The 23,873-nt window shown below is 42.0% G+C and overlaps 1 protein-coding gene across 16 annotated transcripts in view; it reads right to left on the bottom strand.

The window, feature by feature from the left end:
* NBEA (neurobeachin) overlaps positions 1-23,873 on the bottom strand; it is a 748,862-nt gene that overhangs the window by 316,051 nt on the left and 408,938 nt on the right. For 7 of the 16 annotated variants that reach the window (XM_075919178.2, XM_075919174.2, XM_075919172.2 and 4 more), the window contains one exon: positions 12,460-12,558. The exons of the other annotated variants lie outside the window; for them this stretch is intronic. In XM_075919178.2, the coding sequence (XP_075775293.2) occupies positions 12,460-12,558 (99 nt within the window). The remainder of the gene's footprint in view (positions 1-12,459; positions 12,559-23,873) is intronic. 16 annotated transcript variants of the gene reach the window in all.

Genomic DNA, 23,873 nt, shown 5'->3' on the forward strand with positions numbered 1-23,873 from the left:
ATCCCATGCTTCATTTGCATAATCGTGTCACAGCGTTCTTTCGAAAAAGGGTATTTCGAAAGTGAAACCAGTCTAGACATGGCTCTTTCGAAAAAAATCCCCCTTTTTCGAACGATCCCATACTCCTCAAAAAATGAAAAGTATGGGATCTTTTGAAAAAGTTTTTTCCCCCCCGAAAGAACCAAGTCTAGACTGCAGTTTCACTTTTGAAAGAATGCTGTGATGCGATTATGCAAATGAAGCATGGGATATTTAATCCCCACTTCATTTGCATTTTCAATCTGCCTAATTTACATCCCTCTTTCAAAAGAGGTGTGTAGTCTAGCAAAGAAGAGGAACAAACCTGTAGGCAAGGGAGAACAGAGAAGGGAAATGTTTGGGGGAAAAGCGAGTCTCTGTATAGGAAGGAGGGGATCACAAAATCCTTTGTCTTTGTAACGTGGGGGGGAACAATGCAGAAAAGATGGAGAATTGCTGAACTGCAACAATTCTGAGAATCAAGCATATTTTCCCATAATATAAAAAGGGGAAAATTCAGTCAATCTTTGTGACTGCGTTTACATAAGATGTGTGAGATGAAAGAAAATTATACATTGAGCATAAACATTTGCTAATAGAAGAATGAAGAAAAGAAATATTTAACAGCCATTGCTAATACACAAAATCAACATGAATTGTTCCCTTCTGTTTCCTAACAAAAATACTTTAATATAAAAACTGCTAGTTAATTCTTACACTGCACACATTACTTTGGAGAGGTGTAAACTAAATTTAATTACATTGTTCAGAATACCTAAAAAAGCAAATGAAGTAGGTAAAAATGATACTATAGGTGGTAGTTTAGAAATAATATATCAGTAGATAATGTGATCATGTGAGAGGAAGTTTTTTCTGGTTGGTGCTTCATTAAAAAGCAATGATTGCTGCTCATGAAGTTGGTGTGACCATGTTACTCAAAATCACACATGTTGCAATGACTTAAAAAAATAAAGGATTATTGTACATAGAAAAGAGGTTAAGAGGCTGGTAATCCACTAACTGTGTAATTAAAAAAATTAGTTCATAAGGGAAGGCTTCCTCAGTCCTGACTCATTCCGGGTGTAGGAGCTATGGCTCTGCAGTTTAAATGTAGCAAAAGCCATGCACACATGCTACATTTCAAACATGCAAATCTCAAAAGGTGTGTTATGATTCTCCAAGAAATATGTAGAGAATGTCAAAAATATGTTCTTGGAGACTAGAAACATCAATACAGGGAATAAAGACATTTATTAATCTGATATGACTCCCAATTCAATGCAAGTTTGAAAAAAAAAATCAAGGAATAGAATACTAAAATGGTTTAAGAATAATTTGGGGCTGTTTTAGAACAGCACCTGTTTGTGGTTTTATTAAATAAGCACAAGTATATTAATTATTGATAAAGCACAAGTATATTAATTATTGATAAAGCACTAAGAGCACTTTTGGCATGATACAGCATACAAGAGAAACACAGCTCTATAAAAGAAGAGCTTACAAGAGTCAAATGTTTAATACACTGGGAAAACTAAGGGATGAGTCAGTTTAAAAAAATGTTATGACTATAAGAATTAGGTGACAATATTTTTAATTAAGAGGGCTAGAGACTGGGTGCTTTATAAAAGAGGCTTAGTGGAAGGATAAGAACAGCCATACTGGGTCAGACCAAAGGCCATCCAGGCCAGTATCCTATCTGCCAACAGTGGCCAATGCCAGATGCTCCAGAGGGAGGAAACAAAACAGGTAATCCTCATGTGATCCCTCCCCTGTCACCCACCTCCAGAGAAACAGAGGCTGGGGACACCATTCCTACCCATCCTCGCTAATAGCCATTGATTGACCTAATCTCCATGAATTTATCTAGCTCGTTTTTGAACCATGTTAAAGTCGTAGCCTTCATCACACCCTCTGGCAAGGAGTTCCACAGATTGACAGTGCACTAAGTGAAGAAAATCTTTTTGCTTGTTTTAAATCTGCTGCCTATTAATTTCATTCGGTGACCCCTAGTTCTTATATTATGGGAATAAGTAAATAATTTTTCCTTATTCACTTTTTCCACACCACTCATGAATTTACAGACCTTTATCATATCCCCCCTTCCTCTCCTCTTTTCTAAGTTGAAAAGTCCAAGACTTTTTAATCTCTCTTCATAAAGATTGGGATGCCAGAGGAAGGTGCATGGACGATGCAGGAAATTCTGGATTAGAGGGTAGAGCTAGCTGAGTATTGCTTGTTATATCTGAGGGTACACTGCGGGGTTTTTTTGGGATACTGGAGATATCCTAGAAAAACTCTGCTGCATCCAGGGAACGTTTGCTCTTCCGCTTTTTTTGGCAGAAGTGCAAACGTGCTCTTTCAGAAGCCCTGTCTTCCTCATTCCATGAGGAAGTAGGGATCTTCTGAAATAAGGGGATTTTCCAAAATTTGGCCCAGTGTAGATGGGTGAAATTTTGGAAAACCCTCTTCTGAAAAAAAAAATCAGAAAAAGCTGTAATGTAGACCTAGCCTGAGTGGTGAGCAACTAGCTGGATGAGGTTATATCAGGAATCCAAGAGGAGGGGGTTAAGAAGTACTTGGGGAACTTGGATGTCAGGGGACTAGCAGGAAATGTCTTGGGCAGGGATTGTTAATGGGGCAGCTAGGTGAGTAGGTAGGCTGCTGACATTGTGAGAGTTGGTGAATGGGACTCTGCAGCAGCTGGCTTGGATGGGAATCCCCTGTCTCCTATACAACCACCTCTCCCCCCACCCTGGCCCCTGACTCCCTCCTGGGATCCCTCACCTCCTATACACCCCCTTGTCCCCTGACTACCCTCCTATGACCGCCTATATGACTCTCCATCTCTCATACAACTCCCCTTATCTCCTTACTGGGCCCCCCTCCCCGGAACATCCTGCTCCCTATACAATGCTTGCCTTCCCCCACACTCTCCATCCATACTTCCCAGCACACCAGGTCTGGTGGTGCTACAGCAGCACCACCCAGTGGGAGCTGCAGCCATGCTGCCTGGAGCATCTGGGCTGGGGGTGCGGGGAGCTGAGGCTGCAGGAGAGAAGAGACAGAAGGGCAGGGGCAAGGGGCTAGCCTCCCCAGGCAGGCATTTAGGGACCAGACAGAAGAGTCCAGCAGGCTGGATATAGCCTGCAGACCATGGTTTGCCTTGTCTAACTGCCCATCATATTTGAGAGTCAAGAAAAATATCTTTTCCTGAGTCAAACTGGCAGAGATTGTTGAGGGCAGGAGGGGAGGGAAGGGAATTCACCTTTCTCTGCAGCACGGGGCCTGAGTCATTAGCAGGTTTAAACTACTGTAAATGATAGATTCTCTGAAACTTAAAGTCTTTAAATCATGATTTGAAGACTTCAGTAACTGTAGCAGAGGCTAGATGTATATTATAGAAATGGACACCTAAGGTTCTGTGGCAGGCAATGAGACTAGATTATTAGAATGGTCCCTTCTGACTTTTATAGTCCACAAACAGACAGCCACACGTCAAAGATCCTTGTGCATGGGGCATGCTTGGGACAGGAGAAGTGTGCCAGGTGAAGAGACATTTTTGCAGAGACTACAAACACTGATGTGACCTATACAATCATCTTAGGAGACTAACATGTCCTCAGTGAAGTCAAAATTACTCTGAGGGCTTCAGAGCAACCCATATTTGAAAGTTGTAAACACAGCCCCACTTCACCATGGGCACAGCACAGAGTCTCGCAAGTGTTTTGGGAAGAAAAGGGTCTGAGAAATTTATAAAGAGAATTGGTCAAATAGTTAAAAAAAAATCAGTTTCTCCCCTACATTGTTTAATTTTTTTTCATTGCAGTAGTGCCCAGTATACCAAGTGCTTTCTACAAGTGTAAGATATGGTGCATGAAATCAGGGCTGGGCAGCCAAGGGTTAGCACAACTGTTTCTGGCCCTGTTCCCCTCTATCAGGGCAGCAGGCATACCTGTTCCTGACTTTAAGCTGGGAATCTTCATCTTTCCACATGCATTTGGGCCTCAGCCCTTAAGACAGGGGTGGAGAACATTTTTACGGTGGGGCCATAGACCCACAGAAAAATCAGTTGGGGGCTGCACACAAAAGTGAGAAACAAACAAAAAAGTCCCACAATCATGAGCTCCAATGCTGGGGGGAGCAACAAGCCTCAGAGACCAGATCCAGGCAAGTTGGGGGCTGCATCCAGTCCCAGGCCTTAGGTTCCCCACCTCTTCCTTAGGAGGATGTGGTAGGAGGACCCTGGCCCTCCCTTTCCAATGGTTCCCAGCCCAGAGTACTGGGGGAAGCAACACCAGCAGGGTTCTCTCTGCAGAAAGTCTAAGTTTACTTCTCGGGGCTACTTCCTAACAATAGGTCTCTCCTGTTTCAGGTGTGGCCCTTATAATCTAAACAGTCAGTTGCTTAACAAGAAAAGAGTCCAAAGGAGCAGGACCCTGTAGGACCTGCTGGTTCTTAAAGGGTTGGTAATTAAAAATGCACTGATTGTGAGCCTTCCACATTCGGTGGCCCCTCTCAGCCTCAGCCTTCTGTCTCGCTTCCTGAGGATGAATTCCTCTTTCCTGCAGCCTGTCCACCATGATCTGAATGGGCTTCTGAGCTCCCTTTTAACCTGCTCCTCCAGTGGGAGCACGCCTAGAAGGCCTGAGGAGGCAGGGCTACCTATACCCCATATTGCCTTTTAACCGTGTCAGGTGCAGTGTGGGGTTTACATACCCCATCACTGTATGTGCCCCATAGAAACTGCACCCCAACAAGGAGTCAAAAGACAAGAAACTGAGAAAAAATGGAGAGGGCTACTACATGCTTTCAGACTGGCCAGGGTGATGACTAACATTCATAAATGATACAACAGGACAGTAAAGGCCACATCTTTCTTTGAACACTAACAAAAAATTAGCAAAAGGGCACCTGATTAATCCTTGGTCAAAGACAATATATAGACATCATAAATAGTACAACTAGAGCTAAGTACTATTTATTAATTATTATTAATACAAAACCAGATATGTGCAGTGTGCAGTTCTGATGCTCTAGGCACGATGGGTCTTGGAATAGTAAAAACTTGGCACACCTGAACTGAAGCTGGCTCCAGAGGGGGTATGGGTACCCAATGGCCATTTATTTGAACTGTTAAAGATGTAGGAGGTCCTGGTGGTGCCAGAGGCTCCCTCCTATTTTGGCTGTGATAGTGAGATGATGATAGGATCAGGTGTGTAAAAATAGGTCTCAAGAGTCAAAATAGTCTTCTCTTTGTTTACACAGATCCCCAGCTATGTCAGAAGGTTGAGTAAGACCTTCTGGCCACTGATGAGAGTCTCCTGACAATCTATTTGTTAGTAGCCATTTGTCCACAGATACTGGAAGACTGAAATAATTGGATTAATCTAGGCCAGTGAGAAAGCCCTTTGTAAGGGTGCTGTTGCCAGCCTCAACTGGGAAGTACTATGAAAAGGCAGGGCTCTTGTCATACCACAAATCTGAGAAACCTTCTGAATATCCACATGAAAGAAAAATGCAGGACTATGTAGCACTTTAAAGACTAACAAGATGGTTTATTAGATGATGAGCTTTCGTGGGCCAGACCCACTTCCTCAGATCAAAAGCTCATCATCTAATAAACCATCTGTTAGTCTTTAAAGTGCTACATTGTCCTGCATTTTGCTTCAGCTACCCCAGACTAACACGGCTACATTTCTATCACTATTCCACATGAAAGAAAGCATCTTTCATGCTGAGAACTGTGAACCAAGTTTTCTCCTTCAGGGAGGGTGTGACGGAGTGGGCCGCCTCCACCCCGTAGACGCGGACCCCCCCCCCCCGCACTAATCCCGCGGTCGCCCTGACACTCCTGGGAACGATCCGAGGAGTGGGAGCGAATTGCCGCGCTTGCTCTGCCGCCACCGCCCAGATGACGAGCGGCGCGCAAGGAACATGGCCAGCACAGGGGCGGGGACTGGGGGAAGGGGCGGAGCCAACCTGCGCGGCAACCGACATCGCGTCGGGACGCCGACACGGGATCTTTAAAACCCCCATTGGGCTGGGGACGGGGAGGAGGCAGGAGAGGCAGAGTGGGGAGAGAACAGAGGAGCGATACGGAACGGAGCGGGAGGAGGGCGCGATACGGGTGGAGCGGGGAGAAGTGAGGGACACACAGAGGGCTGAGTCCAATACGGGGAAGGTGGGAATAACTGGGGAGCTAGAGCCGGGGAGATAGGAAGTAGCCCAGGGCCGGGTAAACCCGGCATGCTGGTGAGTTTCGGGCAGGCGCCCCACCAGCAGGACAGGTCTCCGTGTACCTGTCCTTAGGGCCCTGGGGTGGGATCCGGGAGAGAGGGTGGGCCCGGATCCCCCTATCTCCTCCCATCCCCCCCCTTTGGTGGCCATAATCAAGAGGCCACAAATAGGAACTAGAGAGAGAACAGGGAGAGGGACTTGACTCACCTGTTACAGAGGGAATTATTAATACCTGGGTCACCATATGAAATTTTCATTTGTAAATAGGCACATTTAGTTGGTGTAGATCTAGCATTGGTCATTGTCTTCCATTTCTCTTGGGAATTATGAAATATGTGGAATAGACTCCCTTCCCTTCATATTAGGATAGCACTTACTCTGTGGAAAACAATCTCCTGACAAAGCATTTCCTTATGAGAATGGCCCATGAGAAAGCACAGGGAAAGGGGTTTCTGCTGGGTAGGTGAAATAACCTTGATTATGTAGTGGAATGGATGATCTCTAGTTTCCACTTGTCTGTTATTATTGCCATCCAAATGTGTAAAGTGGACAAGTTGGCCACCACTTTTAGGGAGCAGTCATGGGTGGTGGATGAAGCTGCTACTTGGGGAGGTAAACTCCCCATCCTGCTGTCCTACCTATACTCCACCCTGTTCCTTCCCCTACACTGCCCAGGTCCTGCCCCCTCCCTACTGAGTCTCTCTTCTCTTCCCTCCCTCTCTTTGCTCATCCCCTTCCAGCCAACTCTTTCAGCCCAAATGTAGCAAATGGCATTTGAAAAAAATGGCACTCTTCTAAAATTTCTTACTAAAGAAAATGGAGAATGTTTTCAACTGCATGGTGGATTGTGAAGATGGTATATGCAGAAGGTACCTAAATTTGAGAATAAAAATGTATTTCCAAAAATTCTGAAGAGCAAGTCAATTGTCTTACTGAATAAAACATTAAATATTATGCAATACATGATGCAGCTCTTCTCTGTTTTACATTTTCTTAATCAGTATTTGTAAGCTGATTTATATTTTAAATGTACTCTTAAGGCTTCATAAAGTAATCATTCCAGATTACTACATATTTAATGCCATGAAACAAAGACATTATTTTAAGTTAATCAGTCAGAGCGGTTTAGTGAGTTCATAGCAAAGTTCATTGCTTTAAGAAAAAGGAACCCTAATTAATTGATCTTCATAACAATAGACATGTTTATTAAATTTCACCATATGTTTCTGTTAAAATATATTTCCAAAGACTGTAGGCATAATAAAGATTTTATATCTTATTAAGGTACTGATTTTGGAGGTGGGTTCTCTTAAAACTAATTAATCAGAAGTAGTCAGAAGTAAAGAAAGGAAAATTCATTTGTCCAGGTCTCTGGAAGAAAAGGGATGTTATCCTTTTAAGAACTCTCTTCAACAGGGGGTGAAAGGAGAGCAAGGATGGACAGAAAAGACAGAAAGACTTTGGAAGCTATCATCTGTATTTCAGTAATTAAAATTGAAATATCTATTTTAGATAAGGTTTTTTAAAAAAATAAATAAAAATGTATATCTGATGATCCAAGCATTTAAGGCTAGCTGAATACTCAGACTGTGCAAATAAAAATCTATGCAAGGATTTTTAGAGATGTGATTTTATAATCTTCAGCAAGAAACTAATGATATGTTTAAAGCAAATTTCAAAGTAAGACATTGTGGACATATTACCGTAATGTGCAATTGTTTTTGTCAGTAAATTCAGAAACTGATAGTATATACCTCTGGGTTGGCACATGCTTGTTAAATGGCTTCATTGCCACTTAATGGATCTGTGGCCAGGTCTCCCTGGTGGCAGAGTGGTCTAGTAGTTAGGTCACCAGATTATCAAGCAGAAAATGGGTGCAGGACCTTGCCACTGGTGTCCCAGGCATAGGAACTCCAGCCCACTATATTATTATAGTCCTTAAATTTGGGGCGCAGCCCCAAGAGTCCATATCTATCCCTTAATTAGGGTTCTAACAGGTTCCCTCCTTTGACCCAGGGGGTGGGGTTAGAGGCCCTAACCTGTGACTGGCCCAGTGGACAGGCTTTGGTTCCTGTCCTGCAGACTGCAGAACCATGCTCCTGTCTCCTTGATGGTCAGCCCCTAACTGAGCCAGACTCCTTCCTTTTATCTCCCTCCAGGCCTGAGATTGGCTACAGGTAAAGTGGGGCAGGGCTAGCTGGGATGAAAGGCCTTGTTGAGCCCCTATAATGCCAGACCTTCCTCTCTTCATTCCCTCACAGGCTCTTTCACAGTTTCAATGTTATTCTAAAAGGTTCTAAAAGTATTAAGATCATAGATCCATTGGGGGGAGACTCTCACTCGGGTACAGTATAACATGGCATCAGTATAGTAGCATGGTTCTGAAGCAACGTATTAAAACAAACTCCTTTACAGTGGATGTAGGGATAAAACATCGGCAGGGGAGATCTGGGTATGTATGTTAGCTTGCTTGGCTTTCTCTTTGGGGCTGGTGTGTAAATGCCCAGAGAATGGAGGGCTGACTTTAGACTCCTAAGCAAATGCAGAGATTTGTTGGTCTGCTGAGGATATTAGACTCATTAAAGGGAAAGGCCCTGATGGTACTGTGGGCCTCACTCGGGAACCCCAAAGAGTAAAGCCACCATTTCATGGCTCCTGGCTATGGCTGTGGTGATACTCTAAACATAGTATCACTTGCATCTACTGCTGTCCGGAGTGACATCGCTGGAGCCACCTTCTTTCAGAGATGAGGACTTGGAACTGAGCCCTGTCTTTCAGGGGAAATTTGTCTCTGAAGTTCACAAGTTTGGAATAATTTGTGAAATTATACTTTGTTAACAGTGCCTGATGGTTACCAATTCCAATTCAGAGGCAGTTGATGAAAATACTTTCCTCCCAAGATGATCAAGGTCTCTAAGCTCCCTTGTCACTTGATGTTGTCTTGGGGTGCTGTACTCCTGGCCCAGCCTGTAGCCACCTGCACCAATAAAGAACTGGGCACTGGGCAGGTAAATAGGAACTCTGCCTCTTTGGCTGGTATAAAATAGCATTTTTAGCCCTTTTTGGGAGCAAGGAGGTATGCCTCAGTCTTGGTGGTTCCAAAACTGTCTTGTTCACGGGAAGTGCCATGTTACTAAGGCCATAAGGTTGCAAGAAGTCCAAGATACCACATTGAGCATCAAGTGTCTCTGCAAGAGGGATCTGGAGCTCAGCTACCACCTTTTCAAAAGCTCTTGTTACTGTCTATAGCCTTCAGGTGATGAAGGAAATGACAGAACAATTTACGTCAGAAGGTGAAGAGGAGAGAGGTATATCTGTGCAAATATTCAGGACTCAACTTCCTCCTCTGCAGACTAACAGAGCTGGCTGATATAGGCTGTAAGAAGAGGGCCAGTGTGATTCTTGCACCAACACAGGAATTCTAGTAAACTGATTCCATGGACGAAGGATCAAGGCACTGGATACCAGTGGGCTTTTGGATAGTCATAACCAGCAGGAGAGCAGCTCCAAGACTCTGGGCTTGTCTCCCACAAGGGGGAAAAGGCTTGTCTATGTGACAGGGCGCCTGCCCTGCACTGGCCCTTTAAGGCCAAGACTCAGGCCCTGAGCCAGGGCTGAGAACAGAGAGGGCAGCTGAGGCCGTTAGGGCTAGTGAGAGTCCAGCTGGCAGCTATCTAGTGAAGCACAGTTTGCTTAGGGGAGGGGAGCCAGTGAAGAGCTGACTGCAGAGGAAGCAAGGGCTCCCAGGAGGGAGAACAGCTGGGGATAGCCAGCTAGGGGTTCGGACGCAGATTACAAGGTAGCCTAGGTAAGCGGGGCAGTAGAGATAACCCCATGCCAATGATGAGCAACCCATACAGACTGTAACTTGCCCTGAGAGGGGCTAGATGAGGACAGTCAGGGGGCACTGAGGCACAGTGGGGAGCGCGCACCCTGACAGTCTAGAACATTGGATTTGTCTGATAAGAAGATAGGTTCCTGCTGTTCTGCTGATGGAAGAATGCCCAAACTTGTGGAGGATTTTTTTTTCTTAGAGGAAGATCTGGATGGGGATCTGTCCATATGCCTATGATCATGTCTCCTACTTTCATGAGAGAGTTTTTTAGACTAAACTTTTGGCATTTACTCTGAAGCTCGTGCTCAAAGGGGTGCTGCTCCAAGTCTGAGGCTGTACTACAAGGGGCATCATTCTGGCCTGGATCTTACAGGTGTCTCATTGCAGTCTCCATGAGATGTTTCCACAAATGAAGATTTTATCCCACTTAGGGGCAATGCGAATCTCCACAAGGCAGTTAAGGCAGCACAGTTGTTCATCAGTGAGAAAGGGGCCAGGAAGTACCAATTTTAAATTGCAGAACTCTGGGCATAGTCCTTCTTGCTGCGAAGATGCTTCCCAAGTTGGAGAGGAACTAGAGAAACTATGCTGCTTATAAAACATGATAACACTGCATCTCTGCTTACTAAAAACTATTTACGATATACATTCACAGATTCTGAAAGTAGGGGAAGGTCATAGTAGACACAGAGCATTCTGACTCCGGCAATACAGTGGTAAGAAGAAACTTGAGAGGCACCAGGCCATCCTTTAGTCCTCAGTTCAGAGCATGAGTAAAACTGTATAGGCATGGACCAATGACAGGCCCTGCATGGCTTGAAACCTTGGGATTGAAACATACCATAAACCCCAAGACTGGGGCACGGGGAACAATCTGCAGGAGCCCAAACACAAATGAACTAAACTACTACCACTAACACTAATACTATTGAACTATTTACAAATCGAAGAATTAGAAGGCACTCGGGGAGCACTTGCTTAAGCAAGAGAAGAGACATGCATCTCCAGTGACCATCACTGGCAGTACGAAGGAACTGAAGAGGTGGTAGGTTAGTGGGATCCAATATGTGACGCCATGAAGGTGCAATTCTAGAGGGCGCCTGAACTGACCTGATGGGTACCACCAGAGGAAATACCCTCAAAAATGACTGTGCACAGAGCACACACTCCCCTACTTGTAATCGACGTGTGCAATCGAAGAACTACTTGCTTCAAATCTGTTTTGCATTTCTATACAGCTTTCTATCTAAGAATTTCTAACTGCTTTTTAGATATTAATGCTGAGATTCACAAATTGGGTGTTGTGACCCTGGTTTGGAGAGTAAGGCAAGGAATGAGAAACTCTCTTCTACCCTCCTTTCTGTTGTAGTTGTATTCTACCCCCCAATCCAACTTCTTTAGGGAAAGTTAGTGAACACACTTGAAAATTTAGATCTAAGTGAATTGCTGACAGTCACAAAGTTAGTGGCACATAGAAACAAAGCCTGTGGCATCCTGGTCTTGTGCTTTACTCAGAAAAAAAATAAAGAAAAATACTTTACCTACATATTTAAATATTGCTATTCTAAAACTAATCACACTGCTTATCATTTCTGTCTTATGATGACAATTTTGGAAAATCCATAATGAATTACTCTTTCAAACCTCTATGAATTATTCAAGCTGCAACTGTTTAATAAATTAGCTGTCATAAGCTTGGCAATGTGGAGAAATAATTAGTCGCTTTGATGTTTACCTACTTACACCAATGATACACAAAATCTAATAAATAATAAATAACAATGGTTTGCATAAAAACTTATTTTAATTTCTACTGCATATAGTTCTTCATTACAGTTTGAATTCTATTACAATTCTGAAACTTAGCAATTTTTACAAATACTGCACACAGCCAGGAATCTATAGGATGGAACTTGCTGGCCAATTTTTTGTAGGATAGAATAATTTCTCTGTGTTTCTCTGCCAAAATATCATACTCAGATACAGCTTATTTAAACAATGTTGAAGTTAAGATAAATATTCAAAAGCAAACACATTTTGCATTAAACTTGGTATTGTTCTTAAGAACTGAAACAATAACATATTGTGCAACTCTTTGGATTGTTCTTCACTAATAAATTGTATTAACTGGTATGCAAACACTTATTTTTACCAGCAAAATGTAACCCAGGCTGATTAAATATTTCCTTCCTCACATGACACATTAAGCAGTGTGGTAGAATGTTCTGATAAAGACCATATTTATTTACTGCACTATAAAGTAAAAGATAAAGTAACTTTAATTCAGAATTTTCTTGTTATTGTGAAGTTTTTTGAAGCAGAGAAAGCAGCTTGGCAAGCAAATCAAAACTGTTCTATTTATACTTTACCATTGCTGACAGTCATGAGATTCTTTAGAAGTACAAAAACAGTCTTCTATAAAACATCCTGAAACATTATCAGCATGTCCTAAGGATTTATTTTTGGCTCTGAAAAATATTATGGGAAAAGGCGTAGACATGATATATTGGAAAATATATTAAACAGAGGAAAATTATTGCTTTCTTAGTTTCCATCTTGAAAACTCTTGGTATTTATTTCTAAAAAATAAACAAACACTATGAAATTATGTTTGTCTACAAGGTATTCTGTAATACTACACTATTCAGGATATATTTTTCAGCAGTGCTTTTTTCCCTTTTAGCCATTTAACCTAACCATCAGATAATCCCCTCTGTGTGACAATCATTAGGTATAATTGATTTTTCCCCTGACTTGTATAAATCAGTAACATATGAGCATCTGTATTCCCTTATATTTTCAATGGACTTTCAGAGTAAAAAATTCCTTTATAGCTGATATTGGATAGTATGAGTTCTTGCTAGGATATATTCTTATAAATATAATATAAAACATTTATTTAGTTTCATATCCTTAGATTATTTGAATACTGTATATGCATGTAGATAAATATCAAAAGGGACAATGAAATAAAAGAAAACAATGTTTTCATAAATTAGATCCTTTTCAAGGTCATTATTATAATGTTTTCTAATTTAGCTAAATTTGTTCCTTTAAATTTCATTGTATAATTTATTAAGGCTTTGATGTCAAAGTTCGAATGGCATCAGATTACTAATTGGGACAAAAATTTTAAAAGGCAAATTTGGTACATAATCACTGCTCCGACCCTTGAGTGGGGTGAGATTTGTCTGGCTGACCAGAAGAGAAGATGAACAATGCTTTATGGCTTAGAGGGTGGAGAGGGGATGTAAAAAAATGCTGCAAAAGACCCTGAGGAGTTTAGAAGGGTCAGCCGTGCCTGGACCCTCCTCTCTTCACACGGAGTAGGCTATGCAGCACCAATTCTGGAGATAAATATACCAGGCTATTGGCTATATCTGCTGTGGGCATTATGTTAGACATCCTTTTTATTATATATAATTCAGATTTTGAAAAAGAATCAAGTTATTTTAAACAATCTGTACTTTTTGTATAGTATGTTTTAAAGTACTATCACATTCAAGCCCTGATTTGCACAGATATACTCACCTTCTTGACCTTAAGCACATAAGTAACCCCATGAAAGTGAATCAAGCCACTTGCATGCTTAAAGTAAGCCATGTTCATAAATTTACAGTATCTGACACTATTTTCAATTGCCAGGCTTTAACATCATCACAATTTGAAATTTTAGAGAACATTGGTAATTTGGGATTTCAGTACATTTTCAGCGTCTTGTAATAATAGCCAACATTGAATAGAATAGGGAATTACCAATTAAAATTCCAGCCTCTTTTCCAATCTATAGTGAACATTATGTATTTTAAAAAGCCTCTAGCTTTCATGCCAGACACATTTCTCAATCTATTGTATACAGCCAAGCCCTAAGATACAACAACATTTTCTCTGATCCCACAGAAAGAGACAAACACCTACAGGATCTATATAGAGCAATCCTAAAACTGAAATACCCACCTGGAGAAATGAAAAAACAGATCGACAGAGCCAAAAATGTACCCAGACATGAACTACTTCAAGACAGATCCAAAAGAGAAAATAACAGAATTCCACTTGTCATTACCTACAGTCCACAACTTATTATCCACAATCCAACACATTATCCACAATCTAAAATCTAACCTGGAAAATTACCCCTCACTCTCAGAGGCCTTGGGGGTAAAGCCTATTCTTGCTTACAGACAACCCCCCCACCTGAAACAAATTCTCTCTGATAACCATGCTACACAGCTACATCATAAACATCCAGGAACCCAGCCCTGTAATCAGCCCTGATGCTAACTCTGTCCACATATCTATACAAGCGAATTCATTACTGGAGCCAACCACATAAGCCACCAAATCAGAGGTTCATTTAACTGCACATCAAAGAATGTAATCTATGCCATTAAATGCCAGCAATGCCCAACTGCAATATATATTGAACAAACTGGACAATCCCTATGGAAAAGAATTAATGGACACAAATCAGATATCCATAAAGGAAACATACAAAAACCTGCTGGGGAACACTTCAATCTACCTGGGCATTCATTAACAGATCTTCAAGTGGCTCTTTTATTACAGACCAATTCCACAAGCCAAATACACAGAGAAGGACTGGAACTACAATTAATTTACAAGTTTGATATTCATGCGAATGGCTTAAATCAAGATACCGGATGGCTGGGACATTATCAACCTACCAAACAATGAAGATAATATACAGACAGAGTCATTGGCATCTGGTGTTAGTATTCTTCTTCTCTATTGCCTACCAATGATTCTTATCTGCCTCTTTTGACTATCCAGTCTTTAGGTGCTTATAGGTTATTTGTTTTTCCTGTTACATTCCAGCTCTGCTTTCCACTTGATATTTTTATATCCACTGCCTCTTCTTGTTTCCACTCCCCTCCTATTTTTTCCTCCCCCCCTTCTCCCCTATTTATTTTAGTTCTGGACATCCAACACTTTGATCATCTGAAAAAGTGGGTTGTGCCCATGAAAGCTTATGATCCTATCTACATGTTTTGTTAGTCTTTAAAGTGCTACCAGACTATTATTTGTTTTTTAAGTTTATTATATATTTCCTATGACTTCCTATGTATTTCCTATGACTTGCCTTAAAACAAATGGCAGGAAACAGAATTATGGACTACAAAAAATATATTGCGTCACTGGATAGCAAAAACTGATAAGTAAGGATAATTATGGATATTATTACGTAAATGCAATCATTTAGTTCAATTTTTTTTCCAATATAAATAACCAACCTTTCCAAAAACCACAATCCAACCAAACAGAAATACATGTAACTATCAAAAGGCATCAAATAAACCAAATGGGCAGTTGGGGGAGCCAGAGACTTCATGGGTATGTCTACTCACAGCTGTCCCATGTCAGCTAAATTAGGCTCATGGGACTTGAGCTGTGGGGCAACAAATCTGCAGTGTAGAAATTTGGGCTCAGTCTGGAGCTGGGGCTCTGGAACTTTGAGAGGCCTGAACTTGAATATCTACACTGTAATTTTATAGCCCTGTAAGCCCAAGTCAGCTGACACAGGCCAGCCGTAGGTGTTTTATTGCCGTGTGGCAAAATCCCATGAAGTCTAATAAAAGTTTTGCTACTGCTAATTCATTTTACATGAAAGGTGCTCAGATACCATGACGACGAGCAGCAGTACCAAACTGAGATAAAAAGCAGATTGATATTTTGTCATTCATGGATTTCAGTCCATTTCATAGGCCCCTTTCCAACATCATGTCTCACCAAAATTGTTCTAAAATAGTACCCTTAAAACATCCAATCCTATGTGAGTAGTCCTAAATCAATAGGATTCGTGTAAGGAAGGATGGCATGTCACGCACGTATTTTATTCCACCGCCCAACTGCTTTGTTAATTTTTCCGAATGTCTAACTTTAACTAACTTAGCTTCAGGCTATAGCTTTTTACTCTATTAGCAACAGACTAAATAATTCAGTTCCTTCATTTTTACCATTTCTCTGAAGATATTTATAGACTATGATCATGACCGTGGGTTTTTCTTTTCCCAGACTATCTACATTTAGCTGATTTTTGTCATGCGTATATGTCATCCTCGAATTTTGTTGCCATATTTGTGTTTTCGTGATTTTCTACAGCCTTCCTCAACAGTGTCTCCATATTGCACACAACACTTGAAATACAATATCCAGCATATTTATTTACAGTTTTAAGTATGTTCTCTGATATACTAGTTAGAGTCTGTATTGGGAACAGGAGCACTGGGATTCCTGCACCAAAGTTAAATCTGTCACAAACATCCTGTGTGGCCTTGAAAAGAAAATTGCTCTATTTTGGTTTCTGCCTCCTGTAGAAAAGATATAACATTACCAGCAAGCAGCTCCAGGGATGTTTTGAGGGGAAGGGTTGGGAAAGTGCTTTGCATATGCACAATACTAGAGAAATATTATTGAGCCTCCAGCCATCATACTCTCAATGATATGTAGCAAATTCTTTGCTGAGAATATTGACAATCAACTTTCAAAAGCAGATAGGCTACCATACACTCTTGGTAATTCAATAGTCTGGCAAATCCTGGAAAGTCATACACTTCTCACTGACCTTGCCAACTATAGCACGTCTGCACCTTTCCTTTTCTTCCCTTCCCTTTTCTGATGAAGTGGGTTTTACCCATGAAAGCTCATGGTACCATACATCTTTCTTAGTCTCTACAGTACCGCAGGATTACTCATTGTTCCACTTTTCTTATTAGTCCAGGAAAGACAGTGTAGTTTAGGGAAATTCCAGTAACACCTTTTTCCCTGTCAATATCTGCATCCCTAGCACTCAGATTTCAGGCCAGGACATGACACAAAATAGCATTGTTGGTGCTGAGTGATGAATTTCTGCCCATAGCAGCAAACAAAGCTCTCTGCAGCCTTTAAACCTGTTAGAAATATGGCATGGTTAACACACAAAAGCAAAATGTGATTCACAAGTTAGATCCATGCATGAGTGAATGAACACTACAGTGTTCAGAGAGAAATCTAGACAGCCATTATGGTCATTCACTCATCAACAACCAGGCCTCTATAATACAAATAACTTCAAAGCTTAATACTCAATTCCATCTACAAGCAATTATATGAGCCCAGTTAGAGAAAACACCAGCCATTATAGTCTCATGAAACAATGGTAGGAACTCAACTATGTCTCTCCTTTTCTATAGCTATGTCTACACTTGCATTTGATTGACAAAACATTTGTCATTGACGGGGGCTTAACCCCTTGCTCATGAACAACAAAGTTTTGCCTGGGCAAGTGAAAGTGTGAACTCCTCCTTGTTGGCAGGAGTGCTCTGCTGCTGACAAAGCAAACCCTCCTCATTGGGGCTGGAAGTATTTTTTTGGCAAAAGTGCTGACAAACAGTGCTCACATATGATATCTTTTAGCAACTGGGCAGTACCCACACAGCCTACTTGCTAAAAGCTGAATAAGTATAGACAAACCCTAAGGTAGCTTTGACCATTAATAAGCTGTGCCATTGCCTGACAGAATTCAGTAGCAGGATTTCATATAGTTCAAGATAAATACAGGGAAGACACACGTAGAAAGAGTAATCACAGGGTGAGCTGGCAGCAACCTGTATTTTTATGACACTAGTACTTTCCATCATAAAGGTTTCTGAACTCTAACACTTCCATTGTTTGCAGCAGGCCCAGAAAGGCCTTTTCTTAGCTTTATGAAATTCCATTCAGTTTTGCTAAGATATAAACTGTTGAAATGCAGCATTTCCCTTCTCTTACTGGAGTTTCTCAGGAAAAATAATATTGGCAGTCTGACAAAACATCTACTCACCATGAACATTACAAGTATATATAGATAGATAGTCTCATGAGCTTTCGTGGACAATGAGATGATCTTGAGACCATGGTGACAGCACCAGGAAAGATTTCTTAGAAATGTTGGAAAGATGCTGTAGCTTGGGGGGGGGGGGGGGGGGGGAGGGGGGGGAGAGGTGAGAGAAAATTTAATGAAAAAGTCTTTAATTACTTGATCACATGCAGCTTTTGCCACCCGATTCCAAGCCTCATTCAGTGCACATGGTGTATGCAAAAGGAGCATAAGAAGCCACGAATCTGGCATTGCTCACTTTCAAGTGTTAGGCAACCTGCAACCTAATAATATTCTTGTAATACAGGCTGGGTTGGAGTGTGGGGTATATACAGGCAGTCCCCGGGTTACGTACAAAATAGGGACTGTAGGTTTGTTCTTAAGTTGAATCTGTATGTAAGTCGGAACTGGCGTCCAGATTCAGCCGCTGCTGAAACTGACCGCCAGTTCTGACTTACATACAGATTCAACTTAAGAACCCCAGGCGTCCCCAAGTCAGCTGCTGCTGAAACTGATCAGCGGCTGATTCCAGGAAGCCTGGGGCAGAGCAACTCTGCCTTGGGCTTCCTGTAGTCAGCGCTGGTCAGTTTCAGCAGCGGCTGACTTGGGGATGCCTGGGGCAGAGCAGCTGCGGTGCTGCTGGGTTGCTCCAGTAGCGCCGCTCCTCGGCGCTACTGGGCCAACCCAGCAGCACCCCAGCTGCTCTGCCCCAGGCGTCCTGATTCAGCCACTGCTGAAACTGACCAGCAGCGGCTGAATCAGGACGCCTGGGGCAGAGCAGCTGGGGTGCTGCCGGGTTGGTTCAGTAGTGCCCAGAGCGGCGCTGCGGGACCAACCGGCAGCGCCCCAGCTGCTCTGCCCCAGGGTCCACAACAAAAGCCTGGTCTGCTGGGGGGGGCACACTAGCTGTGCCCCCCCCCAACAGACCAGGGACACGGGGAGCAAAGCTGCAGCGGCAGTGGGGTGCCGTGCCTCTGAGGCTTTGCTCTGGCAAAGCCTCAGAGGCGCGGGACCCCGCCGCCGCTGCGGCTTTGCTCCCGGTGTCCCTGGTCTGCTGGAGACGTAAGTCGGGGACTGCCTGTATAATGCACTCTAACTTCATCACTGTTCAAAGAAATCAGACTACAGACCAACAAGATGGCATTAAGTATTGATATCACACTAGACTTCTCACCACACCTAGAAATTCATTTTGAGGTATGCTTTCTTTAATCTTTGATCTGCAAGAAAGCTGTTCCATTTTCTCTCAGTCTAGTACTTCACCACACTAATTCATGTTTTTAATCAGACCTAAGTTAGACCATTGTTCTAGGCACTACCGAGTCACTTTATCTGGAGCTGAATACAACCAATGCAAGAAAGCTGATGCTGGTGCAACGTGCAGCAACTTCTCTCAAACAGTAAAAGCCAGCACAAATATGCCTATTCTTCTCAATCTTTGTTGACTCCCCAGTCCTTTAAGAACTGAATTTAAAGCTCCTTTCCTTACCTACACAGCCCTTAACTATCTGGGGACCTCCCTCCCAAGACTCACTTCATATCCTCAAAACAACTACACTCTGCAGCAAGGTTGCAGCTGGAAAGATCCAGGTGTAGATTACTAGGCAGTATTTTATTTATTTCTTTACATTTAAAAATACAACTATAGGCACTCATTCACTAAAATAAAATCATAACATAGGAAGGCCCACAGATATATCCACCTCCATCCACATCCTCACAGTGTCCCTGAAAGGTTAACAAATCTGGGAAGACCAAAAGGTAGTACTGAGCTCAAAATCACAGAGAACATTCTACTAGCAGCTTCTTCGTGCTCCAGCACAAGCACTACTGTTGATCTCAATTGTGGCAGGACCCCATGGAGGGGAAGGAAATATTATAGGCAAACCAGGTCCCAAACTATTTATGGTTTTAAAGGTTAAAACCAACACCTTGAACATCACCTGGAAGCTTACTGGAAGCCAGGGCAGATCACTGGGCACTGGTTTCATGTGCTCCCACCTTTTGAGTCTGCTGAATAAGCAGCCTGCAAAACTCTGCATGAGCTTCAGCTTCTGAATGGTTTCAAGGTATAGGTCAAGTAGTGAAAATATAGCAATCTAATTTTGGAGAGAAAAAGGCATGGATCATTATGGGAAAGTTTGAATTGGAGAGAAAGGGTGCATGCGTCTTTCCAGGAGGAAATAGATATATTAAAAAAAAAAACCACTCTGGGCTAGGTAACATCCAGGAGCAGCTTACGTTCTAACACTATCATGCCGCTATTTTACAAATGGTGGTCACATTTCTCTATGAAGGGTACAGATATAAGTCCCTACACCTCTTTGCCTCCCCCAGGCCACCAACATTATTTCAGTCTTTTCTGATTGCAGTCAGCTAGCTCTCATCCAACCCCAAGTTCATCTAGACACTATAATTTGTTCATAGCTTGGTCAGACAGGGCAGTATTCTCAGTAGACACCACTGTATGGAGGATGAGGAAATCAACACAGCAGTGTGAATGGGTCATCCTGACTCTCAAGACAAAGACAGTGAACTTCGGAAACCAAAAGTTTATCTTCTTATCCATCATGGAGGATACAAAGAAGTCAGTGTTCTTTGCATCTTGGAATGGCGAATCACCAAATATGTGGATCAGTGATGCTGAAAAGCAGTTGTCAGTTTAAAAAAAAAAAGGTTTTGACAAAGCTTGGAGCCTACTATGGTTATACATCATATCTGAGAAGCATGTTATACTTTTATTTCATTTGTAACCATTTCTGTTCCTGCTTAATAGCACTTCAATTTCTGATCTTTATTGATAAACGTATTCTTGTTTCTATTATAAATTCATCTTAGTACTATTATATTGAAGTAAAGTAGATCTACAGTTGAGCCACTAGGCTGGTGGTACTCTGCCTCTTTGGAGATAACGGATGTGCCATTTCTGCGAAAGCTCCAAGGACGTGCAGCTGGAGAGTTCAAGAACTGAAGAAAACCCAGGGTTAGCCTACAACGCAAAATCAGGAATGGCAGAATCCTAAGGAATTTGGCTGGCTAACAGACTGGGGTGGCAGGAAACTGCCAGGCAGCAGAGCACTAACAAAATCCCTCTTTTGCTCAGGCACAGAGGTAACAGGATGATACACAGTCGTAGACAACAGCAAATGTCATTTTTCACAGAAACTCACTTTTACATCATAAATATTGCTCAATTGATTTAAGTAAATAATTACTGGTCTATTCCTAATTTTATATATTTAAACTGTATCGATGCAGTCAATAAAAATTCAGATTTGTAAACCTTAAACTCAAAATAAATGTTTAGACTGGCATTTTCTAAACTAATAACACCTATACCAAAACTTTAAAAAAAAAAAACTTCTACTGTGGAGAAAATTGTAACATCGAAATTCTAAAGCCTCAAAAATATGATTTTATAACAAAAGTACTGGGAAAATACCGATCAATTAATGTCAGCATAGTAGTAGAATTAAGCCACCTGATTTTTTTAATTAATCTGTGCTCAGACCACCAACTGTCCTGTTTTTGTCTTCCTATGAGTTACATTTATGTTGAAATCAGACAATAAAACAATTTCATGAATACTGGAAAAACCTATTTTATAACACTAAATAACCAAGGAAAAAAGTTGTGAGGCACAAACTTTAGAGAACCATTTTGATGCATCTGTATTGCTGCTGATCCAAATTCACGTACAGGCAGTCCCCGGGTTACGTACAAGATAGGGACTACAGGTTTGTTCTTAAGTTGAATTTGTACGTAACTCGGAACTGGCTCCAGATTCAGCCGCTGCTGCTGAAACTGACCAGGGGCTGACTACAGGAAGCCCGAGGCAGAGTTGCTCTGCCCCCAGCTTCCTGGAATCAGCCACTGATCAGTTTCAACAGCAGCTGAATCTGGACCCTGGGACAGAACAGCTGGGGTGCTGCTGGGTAAGTCCCCCCAGGAACAACCCGGCAGCACCCTAGCTGCTCTACCCCAGGCGTCCACAACAAAAGCCTGGTCTGCTGGGGGGGGGGGGGGACACACTAGCTGCGCCCCCCCCCCAGCAGATCAGGGAGACCCGGAGCAAAGCCGCAGAGGCGGCGGGGTCCCGCTCCTCTGCGGCTTTGCTCCTGTCTCCCTGCTGTGCTGGGGGGCATTCCCCCCAGCACAGCAGGGAGACCCGAGCAAAGCCGCACAGGCGGCGGGGTCCCCCGCCTCTGCGGCTTTGCTCCTGTCTCCCTGCTGTGCTCCGGGGCAAAGGAGCAAAGCTGCACGGGCAGCGGGGTCCGCTGCCTGTGCGGCTTTGCTCGGGTCTCCCTGCTGTGCTGGGGAGTCCCCCCCAGCACACCAGGGAGACCAGGAGCAGCTTTTCTCGCCCTGGAGGACGCGGTGGCGGGACCGTTGCGCTCTGGGCGGTCCTGCTGCCCACGAGCTCCGGGGCGAAAAAAGCCCCGTTCGTAAGTGCGGATCCGACGTAAGTCGGGGACTGCCTGTATATGCTTATCTACATTAAGAAGAGAACACACACAAAAACTGAGCAGACGGTATAATTAACTAGGAGTTTACACACAAAGTTAAGGAGTAAATTAAATGGAAAATTAATTATCACTAGTTATAAGGGAGTTATAAGCTTTTTCAGTATTATTGTTTCTTGCTTATTTAAAAAAGGGAAGTTTGAATAAGCCCTGGCTATGCTGCAACTGATGACAACAATAGAGCCTAATTATTAGGCTATTATTTCTAATCAGCAACTCATTGACTGAAAACTGAGTGCAAGTTTTGAAACAGGATTATTTTGCAGTACTAATTTCAAAACAAAAGGTAAAAGAAACCATAAACTGTTTATAATATATACATTTTAACACAAGATTTATGGAAGGAACAATCTTATTGCTATACTTAACATCTTGTTCAGCATTGTCTCTGAAGTGAAAAGGTAACTATATATTAAAATATTATAATCAATGAGTCTTTACTTTGTTTTCTTAAGATATGACCAACTCTTTTTTACAGTAACTAGAAACTATGGAAGAAAAAGAAGCGTGAGGTGAAACAACAGAAAAAAATTAGTATATTTAGGCAACAGTTTATCCATTTACAAATAACACCACTTTATCTGTTCTCTTTTCCTTTACAAAATCCAATAAACTGCCATTATATTCCTTTTAAATGGTTCCATTACAAGGATTCTGTAACAACAGACTAATCTCTTGATAATTATAATAAATGCCTGTAATCAAAGCAGGAACCATTTAAAATAGGGAGAAAGGCTGTTTTCCATCAAACTCATTGTAGTTCTGTGACCTTTTGGGCATTAAGCTACATCATACACAACTACCTATAACTGTAATGTAGCTTTCCAAGCAATCTTACTCAAATAAAACTAAAAGGGATGAGAGATCAATGGAAATGTGAATTGACACATGTTCAGAGTTTTTACTTTCCAACTTTGAACATTTAAAAAATATATATTCACTAGCTTTCAGCTGGCTCAAAATCTATAGAACTTAGATGGAAACCCTTGTGACTTGATTTGGAATGTAATGCTTCTTTTGAAAGAAGTAGCAGATGATATTTTAGAAAGCCATTCTACATCTGTATGTGCTGTATAACACTACTAAGCTTAAGAAAGTATTATTTTCCTAAAAGATAGCACATCTTAACACAAAACTTGGTATTGTATTCACATGAAAAACCAATGATTTCCAGAGATCATTTAAGTAACTGAAGGCTGATAAAATTACGGGAAATGACTATATATGATCAGAATGGCTTTCATCTGCATTTTGTTAGACCAAGCATTGATTTCACTTTTCAGCTGTGAACAGCAAGAGGCCAGCTGTGGCCAAGGGAGGGAGCAAGCAATGAACTAGGGTCACAATAGAGGCTGAGTTGTCAGAAAATTTAACACTTTTAATGATTAAATCTCTGCAAAAATCT

This window comes from Pelodiscus sinensis, chromosome 1 (assembly GCF_052426305.1).
Source record: "Pelodiscus sinensis isolate ZL-2025 chromosome 1, ASM5242630v1, whole genome shotgun sequence".
Taxonomy (NCBI): Eukaryota; Metazoa; Chordata; order Testudines; family Trionychidae; genus Pelodiscus; species Pelodiscus sinensis.